The sequence below is a fragment of the Anopheles arabiensis genome, chromosome 2 (assembly GCF_016920715.1).
Source record: "Anopheles arabiensis isolate DONGOLA chromosome 2, AaraD3, whole genome shotgun sequence".
NCBI classification, from domain to species: Eukaryota; Metazoa; Arthropoda; class Insecta; order Diptera; family Culicidae; genus Anopheles; species Anopheles arabiensis.
The window spans coordinates 17,017,880-17,043,550 of NC_053517.1; the positions used below are offsets into that span (position 1 = coordinate 17,017,880).

The window sequence follows — 25,671 nt, forward strand, 5'->3', positions numbered from 1 at the left end:
ACTGTACCACGATCGCGTTTGGCGCCTATGGCGTTAAAGCGAGGGCGAGGAAGCGTTTTTCGTTGGTTTTAAATGTCACCACCACAGTACCGTCGACGATAAAGTTTTAGTTGCTGCTATTTCGCTTTCATATAGCCGGGAGATAGTGCGGTGATAAAATCAACACACTAAATGTACACACACACATACACACAGACAAACGCACACGTGGCGAGGGTCTACGGGAAATGGTCCAGCCATTCATTTTATGAGCGATCCGACTGCCAGAGATTCCGTTCGCCGTTGGTTTTGCCATTTCACCGGCAAAATACATGACTCACTCATGCCTTCAGGGCGGCAAAGCAGCGGTTGGCACCAGATAACCGCAGAAAACTGGGCACACGAAGCTGCTGTATGCTGCCGAATCTACGCGCGTTAGTTTTCCCACGGGGATCACTAACTTTCGGCGCGAAAGTAGTACAAGTTCGGCTTTCGGGTTCACAAAACGCTGCACAGCGGAAAAGGTAGGTCCGTGGAGATGGATGTACACATGTGTGTGTGTGTGTGTGTCTATGTCCGCTTGTTTAGCCCACGTTGGTGGTGGTGGTGAAGGTAGAATCCGGGTGGCCCAAGATCTCGGTATTAACTTCTCCACTATCGTACAATGGCCGGCGACCATAAAGCCCGGTACCATAATACCCGCAGTCATCCAATAATTTATAGCAACTCATCCCTTCGGACACCAACGGGAGAGGAGGCAAAGGATGCGAGGACGTGTCCAGGGATGCGCTTCGTTCGCTTAGCACGATTACTTTCGGGCGATGTTTGGTTGGTGCAGCTTACCGGTGTGTCGCCAGCTTCGTTTGTTCCCGTGTGTGTATGTGTGTGTTCATTGCAACCGGTGTCGTGCGGCCGAAACGGCACTTCTTTGGCCAGCACCGGCGGCACACGGCAAACGGTCGGGTTTGGACGGTCACACAAAAATCTTCCCATCCGAAAGCGGAGGGATTGTGTTTCGCCACAATGGAAACGACATCGTCACCGTCCGTAGCCGTTCTTCTTGGCCGACGCCCAGAGGGAAGGAGGGCATTGGGAAGACTCGTTGTTCATTTGCGGCTAGAACCGAGGCCATCGTCAGACGACGGGGACTCCGAAAATAGAGCCCACAAAACGATAACAATAGGTCCTGCCCAGGTCCACACGGCACGATGACGGCGATGATGAGCGAAAATTGGGCACTCCGGTACTCGGACGCACCTCCTTGGGTCACCTGCAGACCCCCGTTCTCCAGTTCCAGGCTCTATTTAGCGTAATATGCAGGGAGGGGTAGTAGGGCACTGATGAACTGTGCACGATAACACCGTCCGCCAAGTGCTCTATTTGTAGCACATTCCCGTAGAATGCTACCTACACTCTTCGGACCGCGGTGTAGGTCCGGACTCGGATCGATGTGCCGAGTACCATGTTTATTTGTCGAGCGTTGCGTTTAGGACATTGTTTTCTCTTTGTTTCTACTTTCGTTTGTTGCCGGTACTGTTTTCCTTCACAATTGTTCCCCGCTTTGTTCCACTCAGTTTTCGCCCCCGGCCGAACAACGTAGGTAACAGTGGTGGAGTGTGTTACATACCACATTATTGTAAACTTCCTGGTTGCAATTTTGCCGTACAGTGCAGCAGCTTGAAATTGACCACTTTTTTGGACTCTCCGTACGTGCCTGCGTGTGTACATGTGTTGTTGCAGCCCAAATGCCTGCAAACATGGCGCAAAGTTGGAGTAGCTCCAATTCAATGGTCGTCATGCCGCTTTTCCACTGCCCCGGACATTCCCTGGCGTCCCGGGGTCGAGCCGGAGTGCCGGAATGTTCGTTGTGCCAATTGTGTTTGCGCGCCTTGTTTGATCCCCCTCGGCCACGCATACTCACACACACACACACCCATACTTACTGTGGACTTTACTGTTCGGAGCAATGTATATTGAGTGCGGAACTTTCACTGACTTTGATTTATTTCCGGACGCCGGTGCTGGCCACAAACGCAGCTGTTGCTGAGCTGGGCCGGCGGTCGGACCATGTTGGTCAGTTTCTTCTGCGGCCGAGCACTGCTGCTGGCTGCTGGTCGGTTTCCAAACGAGCAATCCTCCCACCCTCCAAAACGTTTGGTATGTGCCTTTGAAGAAAAGAATGGGACGAACAAAAAAGAAAAGCAACCGAGCAGACAAGTTTCGCACAGTTTTTGATAAACGAAGCCGCTTGCTAGGCCGGCGAAAGCTTTCTCGCTTCGGTGCTGCTCTTCTGTGCTCTGATGAAAGCTGAAAATGCCAAGAAATATGATATTCTCGAGCACCGTTTCGCGTACCTAGCAGGGAGACAGGCGTGATGTCTCGATGTGCGTGCGGCAACGGCACGGTTGCCATCAGCGGAAATCTAATTTGGCATTTGCTTTTCGCACTGGACGTGCCCAGTTTCGCCCGTCATCTCGTTTAGCGCGGGCTCGGCTTTGACCATCCGATATTTTTCGCACATCGTACGATAAAGTTTTGCGCACTTCATGAGCGTGCGTGCTCTGTTCGTGTTGGACGTTTCCCCTGTTTCCGCTGGACTGCCTTTGGTCTATTCAAATGTGTACTTGGCGTAGGCAGGGTGTTATGTTTTGCGTTGGTGACATGTATGGATAACGTTTTGTTTTGGCGCACATTTTCGTGGAAATGTTTCATTCTATACGACGAGCCAAATGGTTATGGACAGGTAATTCAACCACATGGTGTTTAAAACATCTTTCGCCTTCCATGTTTGTTGTGTTTCGTGTGCGTCAAAACGATACGTAAATATGATTTGCGTGAGTGCAATTTATCGTGAAACTCGTACATCATCTCCACTTCAGCTCGACCGTAAAAAGATATATTTACCAAATGTCCTATAAACCCTCCCGGGGACATTATGAAAGGACCATTTGCTATTGTTTTGCTGGGCTTTGCCCATTTCTCACACCCTAAACACTATTAGGAAATAGAGCAAAAACCGACAGCTACAAAACACGGCCTGTTTGTTTAAGGGTCTGAATTTTACCGACACTTCCTAGAAAAACCGTTCGTCTTTCCTTCATTTTTTTTCTATCTCTCTCTTGTTTGTTCGACCGCACCAGCCGAAGCTGCTTGGCTACAAAACTGGCCGTCTGTCATTGCCGAGTTGCGTCTAATGGAGTGAGTGAACGGCAGGAGCCGGCCATCGGTACGGTTACTCAGGCAGCAACATCGTGAAATATGCTTTCCCGCATAATGGGAATCCGAAAAATGATAATGCAATTTATGTCCACGGTATACGCCACGTGTCCGTTTTTCCCCTTTCCATTCCAGGTTATCGTGCAACGGTGGCATTCCTTTTTGTGCTGAAAAATAAGGCGCCCTTAAAAAAATATTAATTTAATCAATCTCACACAAACCGGACATCTATAATCTAAAGCTGGACGGCATTCGAGATAGCAGAAAACATAACCACAATTTTATGGTTTGGATGATGAGAAAACCCTTAACATTGTTTGGCGAAGGAGTTAGCAGACCGGTTCGACTTCGTTTCCATTTACCAGAAAATCAAAATGTTTCATCTTTGACATCATTCCAGTTTGGGGCCGTAAGTAATTGTGTCCAAAATCCAAATACATTTGTCAAGACAAAACATCAAAGCTCAAAGCGAACAGAGACTTAGTAGGGGATGACGATGAAAGATTACTACTTGTATTACCCTTCCATCCTTTCTATCCTTTTTGACTTGGACGACGAAAGCTTCGCATTTCGATGGTTCGTAATGTACTATTTAAGAGTTTAATATCAATTTGATTAGTTGAATATTTAAGAAACACGTATAAAAAAACAATGTATACAATATATTGTTAAAACTGGTTTCTAATTCATACTTTTATATCGTTTCAAAACAGTTCCACTTCACGTATATCATGCAAATCTATGTACTTAGGTTATGCATGCTATGATGATAGCGCCTATGCTGCTCCAGCAATTAAATATTCTTCCAGATGTGGTTTGTGAACAAAGTGCTCCACGTCGGCTGTAGTAATGTGCCACAAAAATGTTGATATAAACCCAGTCACAGCTTGCAAACCAACGTCCAAAGACATTAAACTGTCTAATCCGATGGTACCGTTTCCTACTCCTTCATCCACATAGGGACAAATGTGAATGCGTACCCCATCACGGTTCATTGCTAAAAGGTTGTATCCGATTTTCCATCGGCAACATTCAACCGAGCGTTGCTGCTCATAGCTCTTTCTTCATAGGTTGCAAGGGATGATGCGCTCTCCGTACACGAGACAGCATCACACATTGAGGCCGACAATGGACACTATGGAAAAGAGATGCATCTCCGAGTTTCCATTGTAGGCACCCCGATGCGTGCAGACACGGGCACGATGGTACGGTGCTTAAAGCACTGATTTATGCATTCAGCCAATGGCTTTGTGCAAATTAAAAGCTTAATCCTCACACACATACACACACTACGAGGACGGAGCGACCGAAGTGGGCCACTCGAACCAATCTCTCTTGCCGGTCGTGACCCGAGACCCTGTGGCGATTTAATGGTTTCGTTTGCGCTCGGTGCGCTTGGGATAGTTTGTTTTATGACACATCTTGCAGCACAATGCTCCTATTGGGTTTCAGAGCAAGTGACAATGATGTAAGTCTGCTTTGTGTAAGGATACACTCGCAGGCAATTGGTGCGACCCTTCGCTTCTAAGCATTCCTCCTTGACTGTTGACAATCGAGCTGGAAGGCAATCGGGTGTGTGGTACAATCGGTATGCTTGGAATGGTAACAATTATGCGGATCTGAGAATCATATTTACGACCCGTGCTCTCCACTATAATTACTTTGTAAATATTTGAATCGTATCAGATAAATGGTTTACTTGGCAATGTTAACGCGATGAATGGAGCGATTTGTAAAGGGGAAATAAAATAATTTGCTAAAGCTATGCACAATATTTTAGTGTGTATTATTGTTTATTGAGCTGAAATGTGCGTAAAAAATGTGAAAATATGTTTAAAAATGTTTTTATAACAATGCCACCTGTTCAATAAGCCAAAGGAATGCATATGCATAATCCTAAAAATAGTTCCAGTAAAAGTAAAAGCAGCAATATTTCATGCGTACCTGTACCATGGCAACTTCGCGCTGAATAGCAATCCCCATCGCAAAGGACAAATTTGAATGAGCTCCAATTTATGGGCTTCACAAAAGGAGGCAATAAAAGAATCCTTTATTGTTCGCAGATAACAATACGCAACGTATAGAATCAATAAAAAGCATTGCCGCGAAAACCACGTTGCCAGGTGGAGTAAATAAAATTGCTTTTATTATATTCAATCCACAATCAGGAAACCAACCAAAACCAAACAAATAATATCAATCGATCCAGCAAACCTCTCACTACTTCAGCGTCATTCGGGAGTGAAGCTGAAGGATTGAAGACAATAGATTTGTGTTTTCCCCGGTAAAAATCAGCTCGAAACGTCATTAATTACACAGGTTACTAAGGCGAGCGTCTCTCGTCAGCCGAGCTAAACCGTAGGATGAAAAGATTCCGGACTTCCGGTTTGCTCTGCCACAAAAACTGCTTCCTTAAAATATAATCAATATTAAGCGCTCCAACCACACTGCGACGGCCGTGTCCTATCTAGCCCGCACGCTTTTTGCAAGTCACGCCCAACCAATAAACGATAGTGACCTTCACAGTGCTCCACACTCCGGCACAGTGCGAAAACTTGCGAACCTCCAAACGAGGAAACTGGAACGCGGAAACTGGATTCTGCAAGGGATCGATGAGAGTGCAGTAACGTTTGCGAGAAACCAGCGTCACGCCAGAATCGATGGATCCGTTGATGGGCACTCCGCGGCAGACGGGGCAGAACGAACGAATGAATCCATTACCACTAAATGGTTGTCAGTAAATGAGTGGCGACAAAAACGGGTTGTGAATTTTATCGGTCGTTGTGCATCTCCTGGTCGGGCCCGGGCCAAGAACACAATGGTCGGGCAGAAGATAAGGGCAAGCAAACGCGTTCGGGATGAGAATGCGTCCGCACAGGGGAAAACTTTGTCAGTTCGACACTTAGCTCGCGCGCAGCATTCATAACGATCGGGCCTGGCAACTTCATCTTCATGTTAACTGGTTCATTAGTTCCGCCGAGATGCGTTTCAAAAGTAAGTCCAATATCGAACGTTTCAAGGTGTTGGACAGTTCGCTGCCAGTTTGCCGGGTGGTTTTGGATCGATACGATTGTTCCCGGCGCGCGACTTTTACGCAGGGAAGTAATCGGTAAAGCGGACTAGGATACTCAACTGGTGGCAAGAATTACATCAGTCCAGCCGGTCTCGACGGGAAGGAGAAGTAACACTGGCTCATTACACCTCGTGTCCCCTCTTTCGAATGCTCCACAAATCCGCGCCCTCTGATTACATTCCTCGTAGGCTCTTTCAATATTCATCCCAATTGTAGTTTGCGTCAGGGGCGGTGTGCTACCACGGTTACGCATATAAGTGCTATTCTTTCATCCAGCACTATAAAATGCAATTAAGTTCAATGAATTTACACTAACGACTGGACAGCCACCGATTGCAGGTACGTCGGTACGAGCCTTGCACAGCGACGTTGAAGTGACTGCCCTAGCCCTAGCTACCCCGGGGAGCTTTCACACTTCCCTTTTGTGCGTTTCTTTGGTAACGTTTTAAATCGAATATGATTAAGTGCTGCAAGGTGAGCGACAACTGTCACTCTTCGCCACTCATTGTTTGGAGCGCAGAAAGAGACGAATGGCATTGAGAATCAGCGTTGATGGAAATCATTTGTCTGATGCAATCACCGCGCCGGCCCTCAGCGTTTGCATCGTTGCAGACGATACGACCATTTGAATATGGACAAAATGATCTTCCTGCGATGTTGCACCAAGTACCAGCAAAAGGCACTACCGGCGTATTCCCGCGAGAATGCTCCAACCTGTGTACACTGTTGTAGCGAAAGTCGCTTCAGCTTACCAGTGCCATGGTTGCAGCCTTTTCTGAAGCACCGTATGTTTCGAGTGTTTGGTTTACAACATGGAAGAGAAAGATATCGTACAAATCTGTACCGGAAGCAGGATGAATAAACAAATTGATCACTTGAGACTCGCAACAGCAGGAAGCAGCGTTTGGCCCTTCGTGGAAAACGCAGGACGTTCGCTCGAAACCGTCTCAAAACGTTGACGGCTGGTTGTGATTTATTGTGCAGCATTTCTTCCACCCGTGCGCAACATTCAGCCAGTATGGCTCGGGACAATATTTTGCTACACCTTAAAACTATACGCGCGTACGACACTCGCGTGGCTGAATAATAGCAGCCGCACTAAGGTTGCACACAGTGCAACCGGTTATTTTATAACAACTTTCCTACCCGTGCTCACACACTGTGCAGTCCGCCGGTGCAAACGTGGTCCGTGGGTTGCGGGTGGCAACGTGTAAACTCCTCTCATTAACCTAGCTAAGCGCTAAACTTTACTCGTTACCTCCGCAATCAAATTAGACAGCTGTGCAAAATGAGAAAACTTTTTTTTTTGCTCGATACACCCACCCACCCACATACAAACACACATTAGAGTAGTCCGGCATGCGCTAGAATGGGAGCACAATTTAAAATGCTAATCCAAATGAGAGATTTATACGAACAGCGCTGCTTTGCTAAATTGTATTTCCGTTTCTATTGCCAAAGCAATGGGAAATCTTTAATAGGATTTCGTAGAGGATTTGGGACGATTTCGGGTCTGGGCCGCTTAAAAAAAAATATAGTAAAAATAAGAAGAAAAAATTGAGGACACAAAGTAAGGCGCACAAATTGCTCCAAGGTTTTACGCACCGGACGTTTCGTCACTGGTATTACCGAGAGCAGTCTTCGCACCAGGATTTGCCCGCGATGTAGATTATCCGCTGTTTGTAATAAATGTTGTGGTGGTTTTTGTTTTTGCTTCTTCGTTCGTTTATCGCTATCGAAGCTTGCCACTAGCGGAGCCGGGCTGGCAGCGCACAAGAAGTAACCGTATCACCACCTATAGCCCCGTCTCACCCAAAACCGGTGTCTTAGCGAGCGACTTTATTTCCATCATCGCGCTTGCTTTCGTCGAACGAAACTTTGCACCGCGGGGACCGGAGAAGGGAACGGCAGCACGGTAGGAACCATATTACGCGGCAAGTTTATGGAAAAAAGTGAGCGTAAAAAGCTAACATCGCACTGCTTTTCCCAGCGCACAGAGCCAGAAGTTTTGCAACAACAGTGTGCGAGAAGTTGCTGCGGCTCTTGGACTGGTCACCCGACTGGAGCGCCACCAAGCGTAAGGTGCACAAACAGACACACACAAACCAACACAGATCCGCTCCTTCCATTAGCTGGCACGTGTTATGGTGCCTCGCCGCCCCCAGTCTGTCCTGTTTCCAGCTGCCGGTAGCTTCGGCAAAAGCTGCGAAAAGCCAAATCATGCATTATGTTTAATATTGAAGTTTTTCGCTTACCACAAACCACAAAGCGCCCCCCGTAACGATTGATGCGCGTCCCCGGATCGTTGCAAGCCAAGACGGCGATGTGTAAAAACGAAAAAAAAAAACAGAATGGCAAGTATGCTATCGATGGAACTGCGGAGCGGAGATACGACGCTTACGGTCGGAGCGAAAGTGGGAGATGAACCATCTCGACGCGCCAAGAAACGCACAAAGTTTGTGCCGCGGGCAGCGCCACGAAGATGGCGGTGATAGCGCTGCCATCGAGATATGCATTCTGCGGACCGTTTCCCTATGCAGGAGCCCGCGAGTTTCATGATCACCACGGCACGGCAAAGCTCCCACAAGAGTCCCGAGCGTGACACTGTAACGATGACTAATCACTTTTGATGAAGTGATTTGTTGGCAAATGTCATCGAGAAAAGTTCGAGAAGCAGCAACGGCAGCGCAAGTCAGCCAGCGCCGCACACATGCTCCGGGCGGCCCTCGGGGAAGGATATGGTTCTTGCCACAAACTTTTCAATCACCCTCCAACCTGGCACACTGGGTCAACCGGACCGGATGGAAGATTGATCACAGCCGAGTCGAGCCGCAAAACTTCTTGGCCAACAAATCAACCACTCGTGCCGCCGCGCCTCTCAATAGGCCGCCTGATCCAGATCCGACCTGCAGCAACACACACACACACACGCCGCGACCCTTTTCCGTACCCGTGAGAGCTTTCGCATTCCATCCGTCCGCTTTCGAGGTTTGGTGGTAGCTCGGACGGGGGAAAGGGAAAGATCGACAGCAACAAAAAAAAGTTGTCCGACATTGCCCGGGCGACGACGGGGCGGCATGGTGTGTTTGTTTTAATAAAAAAGTTTTTCGATTTTGACGAATTAATTCATTGCTGAAGTTTGACGGCCGAACCAGTGCAAAAGGGCAATGCGATGGTGGCTAGACGTGCTAGAGGGAGGATAGCTTTCGCCTGTCCATTTTTCCCTGGCTCAATATGCGGGTGTGTTGTGCCGATGTAACGGTGCGAGGGAGGGTACGAGATGGACTATCGAACAACGACAGCGAACTACACAAGGAAGAACTCTTCACTACCATGCATCAGACCAGACGGAGAAGAATAAACATACATGTAGAAAAAATACGAGGATAAAAACGGAGAAGCATTTACACAAATACCGAACCGAGCGGGAAATGGTTGGCTTAGTTTTGGTAGCGTTCAGCGTTTTTTCGCCCTTTGCGGCTGTTGGGATAGTGGCTCCAACCAGCGCATTTATTTCCAGCTCTCCGTATCTGCTCAGCCATTGTGGCCATCCCGTTGGCTGCTGCTGTTGTGGTGTGCCGGGAAAGGAAACATGGCAGACGGGGAACAGCATAAAACAACAACATCGTCCTTCCGGGGGCCGCACCGAAATTTCTCCCCCAAAAACAAACCACCAACTCTCTGGTGCGGATTTGCTGCCCGGACTCGAGACGTTTCGGGAGGGAAAACATGGTACGAGAAACCCCCTAAGCCAGGCGGGCGCAAAGTTTTGCTTTTTGCTTGCTATGTTTGTTTGTTTGCCGCCTTCGGTATTAATTCGTAGCCGTTTTGTTTTCTGGGTTGGTGGACGCGGCAAGCGTGGTGGACAGACCAAGATAAGAAACTTAACTTAGCTAGCCAAACCGCTTCTCCCCCCGACTAGGTCCGATTTTGCAATACTTTTACTAGGCTGCTGCTCAGTTTCTAACAAGCTCGAAACTTGTTTAAAAGAAAAGAATCACCATCGGGCTTGCGCTTGGGTAGCTTTGAAATATCGTACGATTTTGCTTGATCACTTCGAGCAGAGTTTGCCCTCGCAATGCTCACTTTATATCTTTTGCCACTCGAAGAGCGTTAAGGGGTAAAAGCTTCCTGCTGATGGGAATATTCACAACTGCTTGATGTGGATTACCTTCACTCGATGACGATGGTTTGCCAAAAACCCTAAGCGATGGCACCGCGGACGTAGTCGCCAGTACGCTCTTCGCAGTGGTTGTCGTCGTCGTCGTCGTCGGTTGCACGGGGATGGCCGATTGGACGTAGTTCACCAGGATGGCACTGATCAGCCCGAACGTGATTGCCACACGGAGCTTCATCGTGCTGGCCGGTTTCGATTAATCTTTCACACTGCCAAGACTGTCCCCCTTCGGTAACAGGGACGCGGAGTGTGCTGCAGGACGGTTCGCAAACACCTCTATTGGTGGGCTGGTGCCGGTACACTTTGCAAACAGCCCAACTTATCGGCCCAAATCGAGGATCACCTTAGCGACCCCTCTGCTATATTTTGCTTACGGCTCGGTCAGTACCACAACACATATACACTCATGCACCAATCACTTGCCGCAGCACGGGATGTCGAAATGTTTCGTGTGGGCTAATCAATTCTTACACTCTGCTATAATCTTGCCAGAACGCCACGATGCTAGGATGATGTGAAGAAAATACTATAAAATCATTTATACTTTTAGCACCTTTCCGTCTTATGGTCAAAGTGCCGCCGCATAAATTCACTCTCTTTCTTTTCTCTTCTTTCTCTCTCTCTCTCTCTCTCTCTCTTTCTCTTTTTATTGATAGCACACACGCTCACCCAAGCGCTCAGATACACTTCAATCACCACAACACGTTCAAACAGCAACTTATCATATGATGCAACTGAGCCACTGCAACCTATCAGCTGAATTGCAACGGAAGACGAGGTCGGAGATCGTCAGACTGGATTGGAACGTTGGCGCGAATGTCACGTTGCTACGGGCTGACAACTTTCACATAATTAATCAATCTTTCTTTGCAATGACACGGCGTCTACTGTATGATGCAACAAACTGCTCAAACCAGGAAGTTAAAACAGATTAAACAACACAGGACAACTCAACACTAAATATCTTCTGTCGTCTTTTCAGTTTGCAGTGAAAGATGCTCGCTGTGAAAAGCGAGAATGCTGCTGGAAGGGCTGCATGAAAAGCCACTTAAAATAGTTTTACAACATTACATTACAGTTACAGTATTACAACACACAGATAAACACTTGTTCTAGCAAATGAATTTGCGTTTGCCAACGTTTTTAGCAAATCTCTCCCAAACGTACCCACTTCTCACCATCAAAACACTACACTCACAGTTTTACAGTCCTACCGTGCAGCTAGTTTGATTTTCTTCTGTTGAAATTGCAACAACGGAGTCAGCACACGACTAAGGATCTCGCAGTATGAAGCGACCGTTCAGACTCGCAGTCATTACGCCACGAGATGCACTAACATACTGAGTCGGTCCTTTCGTTGCAAACTTCTGCTCTCTGTTCTGCAGCGGGAGATACCCAGGTCCGAAGGGCTAGCACTCTTTCAGGGACGACGATTATCATCGATTTTTCCCCAGCATCTCATTCCGATTCGGGCGCTCAGCGATAGCTCTCGCGGTTTCGATCTCGCACGGCGCTGGATGCTGTGCCTGGTCTCGTCTCTCTTTCTCTTGTGCTCTCGGGGTTCAGAATGTGGGAAGGCCTTCTATCCTCCATGCTTATCGGTGGGCGCCTTGGACCTAGTTGCAATTCATATTACTAGGGAATTTCGTGTTATCACTGCTGGAATTGAGCGACTGGGTACCGTGTCGCTTCCAATGTCAGATTGGTTAGCCACCACTCAACGCGCTGGAGATGCCTGTGGCTCATGGCAGATCTCTTCAGCTCATATAATCGAGTGACTTGACTTGATAAGAAATGCCCCAGTGGAAGTGGCGAAATGAGTGGTAAGCTTATTCTCTTTCATACTTTCTATGAGACCTATTCGTGGCGCGGGCGTCCTTTGCCGTCGGCATCTATTCCTGAGCTTAAGGACAGAGGGTTACGCGCTATCAGTTAAGAAAGGTTGCACGATATGAACACCGGAAGAACCATAAGTTCGTTCTTTGGCGGAGTACAACGAAAAATAACTGCAAACTTTACGGCAAAGTGTGTTGAGGTAGGTTTACTAATTGGGAGATATTTTAATTATGAGCCTTCCAAATGTTTAATATGTGTAAGTGCTACTAATATACCATACGCAACGATCATTAAATACCAACAAATATATTTAACGAAGCTCGTCACAAGATCGGCTTTTTCTTACATTAAGAAAATCATAATGAAATAGAAAGTTTCATCGCACTTACAAAGACAACCAACGAAACTCAGAGCTAACAAGCTGTTGAATCTAATTATTTATTCATGAACGTACAAACGCCAGCCACCCATATCACGTTCGGCCCGATAAATACCGCCCAGCACCACGCCATCAGCTTCACTGCTCGGCTTTTCACTATAGACAGCAGCCAATCAAAACGGGTTCCCTGCAGCCCGAATTGGAAGCTTGTCAATCAGGTTTTCCCAAGCGTCATCTCTGCCATGTGTTCATGGTTGCTTTTTTATTCTCCCATTGCAAAACAGAACAACAAGAAAAGTGTAAACCAAGTCGGGGCCGTGCATTGAAGCAATCAGGTAATGGACATTTTTCACAGTCCGCACGCTTTCCACACGTGAAGGTAAATACACACAGACAAAACGTGCTGGTGAATGATGGCGGTACAGGTGCTGAGCGCGATAGTTGTTCCACAATTTCCCCTGGTGAAATGCATTGGCTTCAGGCAACTCAGTTTCCAGTGAGCGGTGGTGCCTTTAGATAGCCTTTTTGTGGGAGTTTATCCATGTATGCGAATGAAACGAGTGCCATAAGCGGGGATGCTGTACAATAAAGACTCACGATGCTCCCGTTGCGATAGCAACCTTACGATAAAGAATGAAAATAATAGTATCCTCTCCAGAGATTCGTTTGAGCGAGAAGAGAGGGTGGAGAAGGACCTGGGCTACCCCGAATGTTTAAGATATTTTGTAACGTTCGTGTCAACTGGGATAAAGTTGCGAGAGGCCGTGAAAGCTTTTTTTAGAGCATCCTAGTATTCGACTAAACGATTCCCCTGCGCATTTCGACCCGGCATGGTATTATATTTTCCATAGTATCCATGTGCGTTGCGCGCTCTCACTCTCCATCTCTTTCGCTCTCACTTTTGCTCTCTCTCTCTCTCTCTCTCTCTCTCTCTCTCTCTCTCTCTCTCTCTCTCTCTCTATCAGTCAGTAGTGCAAGAACACTTCCCAGTTTATGACCCTTGAATTTGGTTAAATTGTCACATTTTGTCAGAGTTTCGACATGTTGCTGGCTTTTAAGATTGCTGAAGTATGCTCTCTTGTAGCTAGTGTAATATGTTTAGGTAATTAAGTTGTGTGATTTTTTTATTGTTAAAAATTCTTCAAATTGGCAAGTTTCAAACCTACTAACGTTTTACTTTATATAAGTACTTTTCAGGGATTTTGAGGCTGGCTAGATGATCCGTAATTGTACTCCCTTTTCCGTTTAGAAAAGCAAATGGATGAACTGATTGCCTATTACACAAACTATGATCTTTGAAGTGCACACAATATTACCAAAAAGTAAACTACACTGCAAGCTTAAGGCTATAATTCCACCACTGATTTTATGTTAAGATTCAAGATCTACTTCAAGCTGAGAGCAAATGTTTTACAAATGGCAAACCATGGTACGGTCGTCGGTGACCGTCGGCACTTATCGAATTTCCATTGCGTGTGAAAAAGGTAATCAAGCATTTTTGAAGCACCAATCACCAATCTGTCTTCAGATCGGTTTGTACAGTCGGTACCAAGATAAACATAGCACCAGCAAAACTTTAATCTGCAAAAAGTTCCGTGCGAAAAGCAAGGAACAACAGCAGCCGGCAAAGAACAACAAACACCGGTGAAGGAAATCGGATCAGGTCCTTGAAATACGCGGACATGTTAAGGCATCATTAGTGGGAAAACTTTGGTTCCCGCGCTGAATGCTTTTGTTCGCCGTCGAACAAGACAGATGATGTGCACACTCGCGTGCGCCTAACGAGTGCGTGTGTACAGTGTGCCTTTTTTGTGGCCTTTCGCTTTTCGCTTTTGCTAATAAAACCGTAAAACAACTTCGGACTTTTCTCCCTTTTTCCTCCCCAACACCCCTCCCCACTCTTCAAATAACGCCCATTGGAACTGAAATCACCTCAACGCGGACGAGGACAGTTTCTTCTCTTCAGCACCGAATATGTTTCCCGGCGATAGGCACAAATATGTTACCCTCGCACTTCTTCGTCCCACGGTACGCACGTGCTGAAGTGGCAGCCAAACGTACGAATTCGTTCTTCGGTACAACCCGCAACTCCACTGCTACAGCGACATCGACCAAGGATAAAAATTCGAGCTTCGGCCCGAAAGTTTTTACGCGGGTGCACACCGGGGGCTGGCTGGGAGGATTATCTTTTACGGAACAAGAAATTCAATCAATGTCAACGACGCTTCCACAACGTGCTCGGTGGCGCTGCCTGCCACCGTGACGCTCTTTGGTGTGCCTTGCGTACGTATCGAGACAACTCGGTGAGGTTGTCTTTTTTGTCATCTTCAGGATATTCTATACCTTAACACTTCAGCCTGCTGCTGCTGTTGTGTGTATTGGATAGGTTGAAGAAGTCAAACCAGAATGAACTTAACCACACCTTACATGTGCTTGAGCACGGTCCTCAGCCGGTGTTGTTAAGCTCGTAGGTTTTTTTGCTCTTTTCCACGTGCTTCAAATGTCAAATATCATCAGCCACCTGTGTGTTCCCTGGTGCAAGAGAAACAAAATGGAAGCGCTGCGAAGAACGGTGATGATAATGTACAGTGCAAATATAAGTATTGAAGATACATTTGGCACCTAGGTCGAACATGGGCTGATAATGCTGGGTGACAGCGAATGTGAATTAGAATTATGTGTTTGTAATTTTAATTATAGCACGCGTGGGATGGGATAATAGTTGTATTGATAGAGCATTTTGTGAATATTACAAATAAAATTGAAGGTAAGGCTCAACAAATGCCAAGGATTGCTAATGTGTTAAATTTCAAAGTACCGGTATGAGCTTTCAGTCTACAACATTTCTTTCCTTATCGCAACACATGGTCATACACCAAGGCTACAAAACAAATATAACGCCTTGAATTTTACCCTAGCGCTGCCTATACATAAAACATTCCTCAGGAACTTACACCGTAAGGAAAGAGACAAAACAATCCTCAAAAATGTCAGCCCCTTGATCGTTATGAAAAACCCTCCCCCGGTGATAGTGATAAAGCATAAAATATTCACAACATGACGGCACATCCGCTTGATTTCATGTCTTTAAAAATCGGCACGAGCTTATGTCCAACGAACCATGCCCACCGGAGCGATTGGGGGATAGCATGAACGTTTCGGTGGTCGTATCTTTTTCCATTCCTTTTTTTACTTGCGCCTGAATCCATCAGTCGGCATAGGTGTCACCTGTGAGCTATAGCGAGGGAAAAAAAAGAAAATTTCACCACCAATGTCACACACTTAGATTCTCTCGTGAGGGTGTCAGCTTTATCTTTTGGTTTGCGTTTTTGTTGTTCTTGCTTTATCGCATTCCACTGAGTGCTCGTTTTAGCTCTCGCAGCTTGTTGCTTATTAAATTTCCTATACACTGGTAATTTATTCCAACATATGCTAATCATAGTCGCAGGAAATGGATCTCCCAAACGAACTCCCTAGGAAGGGGAAGAAAATAAGCAACAACAAAAAAACTCATCCCAACAAAAGTGTTTTGTTGAAACTGTCAGCTTCAGTGAGGCGTACAGGCGTCTTGGGGGAAAAGAACGCTCATTTCTTAAACTCTTACTCGCGCGCACAGACGGCATGGGAGGGAAGAAATCATGCAAACGACGCGCTCATGTTTCACGAAGGGAGATTGAAGACATTCTTTTCGAAATTTTGCCACGCGAGTTCTATGTCGACGCTTTTTTGACGTGCAATATGTCCAGCATCAGGTGAAACGTCTCTATTACTGCGAAAGGGTAAGGCTGTAGAAAGGCTTTCCATGTGTCTAAAAAAATATTTTAGCGACATGATCAAATGCACGAGAGAGTTGTTCTTTTGCTGAGCGAATAAGTAAAATCAAATGAGTTTTCCTTATAAATTCATAAGCTCTAATTCTTGTCACATTCAGGACAATACTGTACACGGTAAGGATTTTACGATAATCGTACTAAATCTTTAAACCATACATACCTTTCATCGATAAAACGATGATATGTATTGAATCGGTACGAGCCTGTGGTTAGACGCGAACGAAAGCCACGAGATTCTCTTTTCATTCGCATGATAAAATCTGATAACCAGTAAGTCTCCAAATTTGACATTTCAATAGTGCGCCTGGTGGAAAAGCTTTCCCCCAGAGGGCGCTGCTGACTAGAGTTTCGTTTTTGCTCTCGGGGGTGTACGATTAGAATTTTCAAATGCCTTACAACACGTCTTTGTGTAAGCGTCGATGCTACTTGAATGCCAATTCTTCCTTCACATGAATTCAACACGCATCGTCAGCAGCAACACGCACGATTGATTGAGATGCCTAAATGGAAGGTCGTGTTTTGATGGGATGGATGATCTAGTTGTATTATAGGATGCTAGTTGGAAGCATGTATGATTATGATTTTGTATTAGTTTGTTGAACAAAGGTTCTGATTAAACACAAAATTACAGAAGCTTATACTTCAAAGACATCAGAAGATAAGTGAGTAAGTTTAGACTCTGTTAGTAACGTTGTAAAATGTAGTTGTAAACATATCGATCACTTCTTCCACGTAACTAACTTCACATTACATTATCAAACTATAATTTTTCTTCTAAATTTCCTAAGAAGCTCAGTTGGTTGTCTGATCTACGGAACAGGTCACATCTTTGCTTGATGACTATACAATCATGCGCGACCCATATATATTGCGATTCAGTATGTGAGATAGACAGGACGCTAATCCAGCCAACAAGTAGTACAACTTTAACCCTGATCAGGCGGATCCATCAAATTACACACACTTGTGAAACGAAAACAACGTTCCTCGTAGAAATCACCGCCTCTGATTGAGGGTTAGGACTGAGTGATTAGCCGCAAGTAATAATTGTTTTGCACACTAAGCGTTGCTTGTTGTTTAGCGCATTAGTTTGATGTGGCGATGTTGATTGTAAAAAAAATATTCCATCTACGTCTTAAAAATGTTCTGATTAACTTTGTTGTGTCAGCAAACAAACCTATCGTTTGCCTAGATGTTTGTAAACATCAATTTCACACGTCCCGTTGGTCGGTTCACAGGAGGATGAATACGATCTTTTTTTATTTTGAAAATAAAATTTCATTGCAGGGAGGAGAAAAAATCCATCTGATGACTAATACCATGCTCTCAATTTCTAGCCAGAGTGCTCGTTCGCATAGATAGTACAGTTTTTTTTTTTTTTGTTTATTTTGCCTCTAACGGCAACTAACAGCATCTGAAGTTTCACGCATTCCAGCGTATATTGTAATTGGCCACGAGACGCGCTTCATTAAAATCGCGTTTGAAGATAGTGCCGCGATTCGGCAAGCCGACACATCCCGTGTTTAGCCCGGTGGCAAGTATCGCAGCTGGCCAGGACCTCCACCAGCTGATCCGCCACGGGGTACTTGTGGCCGTCCCTACTATCCCTACCATGATGCACGCTCGTAGGATGAAACTTTTCGCGAAACTCAATTTCAATTACGCACCGACCGCACCGCAGTCAAGACTGTGTGCCTTTTGCCGCCACCGACCGCAACACGCAACCATTTGCCGGGGGGGGGCGTACTTTTTGTGGCATACCAGGCCTTGGCTCGCCCCACACAGCACCACCGTATGCCGGTGGTGGTGGCACAGCAAGAGAGCACAGGGTAAAAGTTTGTCCCGTGCCTGCTGCTATCTCGCCCACTGTGGCGGTTGTCGTCGATCCTTGCGGGAAACCACCGATGGCTAAAACTGAACATTCGAGTGGTAAAATTGGCGGTGCGGGAGTGGCATGAGCGGGCGTGGTTTGATGATTTCGCGAAAGCGTCATTTAGGGAATTTGAATTGATGAAGCTTCACAGCGCGGCTTGCGTGGCAAGGAGCGCGGACGGTCAACGGGACGTCGTGCAGAATGTCGTGTGGTTTTAAAAGCCAAAGCAATTCACCAAGGCTATCCCGAGAATTGGTACGAGGCCGGGTGGGGTCATGATTATAATTCCTTAACGCCCCAATGGCTGGTATAATTTCTCGTCAAATCTTATCAAAATTATGATGATAAGAATGTGGGACTATAATATGGCGTTCTATGGTGATTGTGGCATAGCAGGCAATCATCAAAAGTAACCTCAAATGGCGAGTTATGTGTTGGCGCCATATTGCATGAAACAAAATTATCCATTGGTACCGCTTACATCAACACACTGGGACGATACTTTTTGTTTCATCCTCGTACAACGGCTGTATTTCTTCTTCACTTTTACTCGTATCAGGTAAAGCAACGACTTCCGGGATAACAAAACATTATTATTATGTAATCCAATACAAACCACGTATAAAATTCCATACATCATTGCTCAAGTTTTACAAGCGTAGCATTACGTGGAAACCTTTACGAAAACCGAATTATTTTAAACTAGCAGAGATGATGTTTACATCCCGTAGTATAATTTATTCTCTCAAAGACACTCGCTTGTCACTGTAGCTTCGCCAATTTCAAATAACCCTCACCCCCATCAACTGCTTCAACAGTGCAGAGCATTCCATTTTCAACGCACTTTACTGCTGTGCTGAAAGCTTTTTCCTCGCGCAATGCACACTAAATTGCTGGTAAAAGCTTCCTATCGCAGACACAGTGCTTCGGAGGGAATGTTTACCTTTCACGCTTTCAACAGGCCAATCCATCAACTAAACTACCATCATCATGACCTGTCTCATCTTTGTTGTCATCGACGTCCCTCGTTCCTTGGATAGCTTAATTGTGAAGCCCATTTTGAAAGCCCAAACCACCAAACACCGTCTCCCGCTCCGAAATAGTCGGTTTCCTATTATGACACGTAATTATTAGGCCTGCAGTCCAGGGTGGGTGGGACGGGCCCGTAGTTCTCCCACGGGAACCACGCGCCTGTGTGGCTTCGAAGCGGAGCCCCGGTGGACCATTTTCATTTCATCAACGCAGACATCGTCCATGCCGGCGACCAATGTTGCCGATCCCCGGGCCAAATTGGTTCGGGGATGCCCCATAGTTATGGTAGTGCAAATGATGGCTCTTCTGCCAGAAGTGAGATGCTACTGTCCCCAACCCGGAAGGACACAAAAGTACCGACCCGAGCAACAGTGCTCCTCCTTCGCGACGTTTAGTTTGCTGCTTTCCATACATTATCTATACACACCGAACCATGCCACCGGACTAGACAGGCATAAGTCGGCCGTGCACCGTACGAGACCAGCATCTTATGCCCTCGCTAGTCCGGTTACAGAGCTTATGGATGTTGACCGACGACATATACCGACTTGGGTCCCGGGGCTGATGTGGACAGTGCATTCCTCTCGCCTGGTTGGTATGCTATTTTAGGACGCTACTGCGTCTGTTGATGAGTCATTAGAAATTTAGATAGGGAAAGGATTGAATTGACGGATGGTAGAAGCATATACACACATACACCGTCAGAATATGTTGTTCCAGTCGAGGCTAATTCCAATTAGCCGACGACATGTGACACACGGCGCCGCAGCGTTTGCATAAAACATCATCTCATCCCTGCCGACGCAGTGCATGAAACTAATCGCATATCGGTGGCGAGGCTGATTTACCCCCGCGTTCTCGGTGGTTTGTCACCCGTTTCGTTGGAAGTCGCATCATACCGGCCTATTCACAAGCACAGCTCCCTTTCCGAATGAGGCTCAGTTTCAGCGTTTCTGCCAAAGGCAGGCCCAGAAGCAGTGCTAAAAGCGACAACGAGTGCTGCTAATTAATTTGCACGTCTTACTCACGTACTACCGCACACCGGAAAACCACAAACACACACGCGCTGATCGCTGCAGATCATAATTATTTCAAACCCAAAAATGATGCTTACGGAACTGGGAGCGGCGGACGTGATCGAACTGTGCACCGAGGGCTGTGCTGCCCTCGCCTCGCTCACTAGAAATTGACCCACATTACGAGCCCGTGGCTCGTTTCGCCCTTCGCTACAGCTACAGCAACCGTAATGAAACAATGCACACACGATGCACCGATCGGTCGTCTTGAGCGTCGCCATCGGCGCGTGCTGCTGACGTGAAAGGTTCGCTTGCCCACCGGAAATTTCATTGCGATTTGCCGCTGCCCTTTCCCCTACTAACCTACAAAGATAACACACCAGTAGTTGCAATCTGCGCACTTTCTGCGCCCGTCGGAAAGGGCGAGCGGGATCGCTGAATTGCGCAACAGCTCGGCCGGAGTAGCCGTGGTCCAAAATACGCGGAAGTTAACTGGAGTGTACCGCGCCTGCCTGACGACGCTAGACGTTAGAGATTGATTGCGGGACTGGTTAGAAAAGAAGCAGCTCCCAGAAGACTGTCAGCACAGCAGTTGGCGCGTACAGTGCGCCCGTTTCGCTCGCCAGCTTGCGATTGCGGGCTTGAGATGACTGTTGCTGCTGCTACTGCTGCTGCTGATAAGTGATTAGCCTAAGCAGTGAACTGGACTGGGCAGGTTTACAGGCGTCGGCACTCAAACTGCAAACGCTGCAGAGCTAGTCGCTCATCAGCTGAATTATGAGCAACGATAAGCAAACGATCATACTTTGCTTGTTGATTTGTTATTATTATTCAGAAGAAGCTCGAAGAACATTTCACAAGAGAACAAGAACAAGAGTGTTTCACTTGCGTTGCGACTCATCTATCGATTTATTTATACACGCTAAAATCAATTGCATTATTTGAAGTACACAGTAAGAGCTCCAAATCTTGTACGGATTCATACAACGCGAACAGTTCATGGGTATGTGTTGCGCTGTATAAAATGTGTATTTATTTTTCATTACATCTTATGTCAAACACCATACATCTTCAACAAAGCAGTTCGCCAGCGAGCACAGATACACGTGTCACAAAGCATCAAGCAAAATTCAAACCTACTAATGTCGACGCGATCGTTTACGCCTTATCTGTGACTCGTTTTTAAGCTTCCGGCTCTTTGAGGTGAACCGCGAGACGCGCGAACTCTAAAGAAAGCGAACACTCCACAAAGAATACATCACAGTTCGCTTTCCGTGTGCGTGTGTGTGTGTAGGGTCGCTTTGAATCGTTCGAATCAAATGGCCACACATTTGAATAAAAGAAACTCCATTTTCCTTTTCATCGCACAAGTTGCTTCCTTAACACACAACACGCACATATAAATACATACACACATACATTCTCAGGAAGGTTTTGCTCCAAAAATTCTATACCTGATAGGGACCGCTGCGGTTTCACTGTTTTCCACCATAAACCCGAAGCCTATCACACTGGAAACTGATTCTCGAGGAAGCACGGCGCCCACTACCCACACATGCTACATATATGCTAACCCCCCCCCCCCCCCAAACCCTACGCTCCCACGAACCTTCACGGTAAAACGGATGCAGAAGGAGCATGGTTAAACGCAAATGAATTTTAATGATGTTCGATTCGATTTCGCCTCTTCCCGCCCGGTTGCCGAGCTCGTTTCAACGTACGAGCACGCTAAACAGTTTTCACTCGTATGGAAATCGAAATGTGCAGCAAGAAAAGTCGAAGCGCTTGAGATGCTTCATGGTTTCGGGTGTGCCATTTCGTGTTTTCCTCCCATCGTTTAGCTCGCCGCAAATCGATTTCCTCCACTACCAAGAAGGATGGCACACATCTGCATATGCGAACCGAACGTTTCAGCGCGGCGTTTTTGCTAACTGCAAAGCAGTACAGCGACAAAGACATCGTCCGAGACGACAGCTATAACTTTTTTTTTAAATAAAGAAGTGAAAAATTCTTGCACGTATCGTTCAGGAATAAAAAAAAACAAAATCGTCCACTCACTCGATTGTAGAATAAAGTAAGTGTTAACCTATCAAAGAAGACATGAGAAACGCTACGTTATTGTTCATTATTTGAGTAAGCGTCTTCAAAGATGATATAATGAACGGATTTATCTTTATCATCGTCTTGTTACACCCAAATGTAAAGTAAATGGAGTATAACAAGTCGAACTTTTCATCGCATGAAGCATTGAAATAATTACTTAAGTTATAGGCTCAAGTTGATAATCCAGTTAGTAAACGTTCAAGTCGTCCTGCTGTAGTATTATAAATGTCATAAAAACATAAACAATAATTCCATCACTTCAATCCTTTCAGATTGCAGTTATAGAGGAATGGCTCTCAATGAAAATATTCATCGCTTTCAAAAGTCATCAAGTTCAACGCTTCCCAGCAGCAGATAAAACACGATAAAACAGAATTGAAAAAAGAGAATCGAAACTTTCACTTTACATTGCGGCCGCGCTACCGCGTTCAGGCAAACGACGAATCCGTATCGCCAAAAAGCTATTTTACTTCCAGCAGCGATCGTAAGAAAATGCTTTCGTCGCCCATGATGGTCCTTTATAAGTGGCCTACTTTAATGTGTGCCGTTCGAGGTTCGCATTCGCAGACCCAAGATTTCACACCAACGCGCGTTGGAGGTGGGAAATGGAATAACTTTACGACTGCTCGTGAAAGTTCACGGGCTAGCAGCAGCAGCACGACCTGTCTAGGCAGTTTCGGTTCGGAATGGCTCGAAAAGAAGTCAAAAAGTGCGATTTGCGATTCTTTCAGCGAACGGATTTTACTGCTGTTGCTATTTCAGTTCACCGGCATTTGCTAGCGAAATGGTGAACCTTAAGAGCCAACCCTCGAAAGGAGAGGTGAAAAGAAATGATGAATTCAAATTTTTGAAAAAGATTATGCCGACTGCAGTAGCAAATAGCCTCGAGACGAAACACATCCCGAATTCTGTGGAATGATTCCGAGCAAGGACGACCACCTAATCAACGATTCTTCAGTCTGTGGTACGTGCTAGCTATGGTAAATTTGTTTTATTTTCAATGGGTCTTTTAAAGTTTATCCTCTCCACTGTGGGGTAATTCTCGATTGTCAGGATTTCTAGTAGACTGTTTTATTTGGTTTTTCAATAGAGAAAAATAAATATGCTTTTGAGTCAGGTAACTTGAATGCAATGTGATATAAAAAGTAAGCAAATTTAGCAAAATAACATTTGGTTCGCCCAATTTTTAGCCAGCTTCGTCAGTATTTCGTGCCAATGAATGGCTAACGCGTACAGTCACTATTTCAATGCATACATTGCATATCTTCAGGCGTTTAAGATAAACTCATGCACATTAGCATTACAGGCTGCTCTCACAATTTGAATACAATATATTTCATAGCCAAACAAGAAGCAGATATTTCATAGAAGTAAAGGGGTTTTTGGTAATAGCTTTGAAACATAAGAGGCACATTTGAATAAACTTTAGTGTTTTTCGTTTACCTACACTTTCAAACATAAGAGTATTGCAAATTGTACGCCAATTACATTACTCAGATCATTCATAATACAGGGTTTCCCACGATTCATTGGTTGGTTCTCATCAATTTTTGGTGGGTTCCCATATTTTGTTAGTGCGTTCCCACGATTTTTTGGTCGTTTCCCAGATTTTTTTGGTCCAATTGTATTGATATCCAATGGGAAAATACCAATAAATTATGGAAACGAACCAAAAATCTATGGGATACACCAAAAAATCGTGGGAACGCACCAAAAAATCATGGGAACTGACCAATAAATCGTGGGAAACCCTGTAACGACGAAACGATAGACCCTCATACGCAAAACACAGTGCCTACAGTAAACTTGTTTAACTTGTTTAACAAACGAACTGCTGAAACCTTTTGTCTTACTAGTGTTGTGATACAATAGTAAAAAAAAAACAAAGAACCAATATCTAACAAATGAAATAACCAACCACACAAGAAACAATTCAAAACACATTTAATTACATCGTATTTCGTTAAGTTGCTGATTTAGGCTATTCGTAATGGTGTTACCCTGACACTGATTTAAGATTAGGTAAGCTTTTTCGCAGTTGTTCAGCGTACGGCCTCGCAGTACATTCCTGATGCAGTTCTTAACGCCACGCTTGTATGTGTCCTCGTCGACCGACAGCCAGTCTTTCACTCGTTCGTACTGCTTATCCACGTCAAATCCTTTGACGTCGTCGTAGATACCAAGCCGCATTCCAAAACATCGGAACACGCAGCATGTTAACTGATCGTCGGGAAAGATGCGTTCCTTGTACAGCTCGATTAAATCCTCTGGGACATACAAATCGCGAGCACAACTAAACAGAGAATAGAATGCAGTATCCAGCGTAACCTTAGATATGTCCAAGCACTCGCCACGCGGTACTAGACTACTAACGCCGATCAGAATGAATGGCCACAGCACGAAATGATATCTGACAGGTGCCATGCTGTTGAATAAAAGCCAAAAGTATCACTGCAACTATTTTTAGAAAACCCCTTCATATTATATGGGTAAAAACACGCCCGGTACTGGTGCGGGGTACAATAATGCGATAAGGCACGCTATGGTTTGATTCTTTGTTTATGTTTTTATTGACAAACTAATGCATAGAAGAACAGGGCGTCTTTAGCCGTGGTATAACAATGAACGGAATTGCTGCTAAAATGGGCAAACATGTGTTTGTCTAGGGGTTTATCAAAAGTTTAAAAAAATATGTCGAAAATTAACAAAAACACAATGGCACACAAGAAAACAAATGTGTTGCTGTGCAAGCTGTGACGGTGACTAACAAGTTATTATTTAGAAATAATTTATATGCATAATGTATAATAAAAAGGATGTAGCAATGTAGCAAGAGAACTGTAAAGTAAGATTTAGTTTCCGATGAAAGCATGCTATTAAAAATAGAAATAATGTTGAATATATTAAACAATTAAATTATTCTATGGCCGAATAAAAGAGAATTGAAAAATTGAGTAGCTTATCTCAAAACGTCTATCCAATCATCAAAGCATCAAACCAAAACAATAAGCAAATATAGCAAAACTGTAAGCAAAACTGTAGGCTGTGGCATGCTTTTACAGCATACGTTGTACGATGCAGCTTTTACAACAAAAACTTTTTCCCATGTAACACAAACAAGTGTAAAACTTTTTATAAAAAAAAGCTTCAACGA

General features: G+C 45.3%; 2 protein-coding genes across 15 annotated transcripts in view; both read right to left on the reverse strand.

Annotated features, from left to right (window-relative positions):
- LOC120907814 (low-density lipoprotein receptor-like) overlaps positions 1-25,671 on the reverse strand; it is a 157,439-nt gene that overhangs the window by 80,539 nt on the left and 51,229 nt on the right. The window contains exons 1-2 of one of the 14 annotated variants that reach the window (XM_040319119.1): positions 11,644-11,791; positions 10,440-10,949 (exon numbers count right to left, since the gene is read on the reverse strand). The exons of 9 other annotated variants lie outside the window; for them this stretch is intronic. In XM_040319119.1, coding sequence (XP_040175053.1) covers positions 10,440-10,623 — 184 coding nt within the window. In that variant the 5' untranslated portion in view covers positions 10,624-10,949; positions 11,644-11,791. Of the gene's footprint in view, positions 1-10,439; positions 11,792-25,671 lie in introns of those variants that run through there. 4 more of the 14 variants (XM_040319118.1, XM_040319117.1, XM_040319120.1 and 1 more) reach the window with 4 other exon arrangements.
- On the reverse strand, positions 24,416-24,986 carry LOC120908026 (general odorant-binding protein 99b-like). The gene has a single exon (XM_040319127.1). It carries the CDS (start codon positions 24,939-24,941, stop codon positions 24,462-24,464), a length of 480 nt encoding a protein of 159 aa, XP_040175061.1. The 5' UTR covers positions 24,942-24,986; the 3' UTR covers positions 24,416-24,461.

Excerpts from the sequence above, each read along its gene's own strand:
- LOC120908026 (XM_040319127.1), bottom strand. The coding sequence starts at position 24,941 with ATGGCACCTGTCAGATATCATTTCGTGCTGTGGCCATTCATTCTGATC.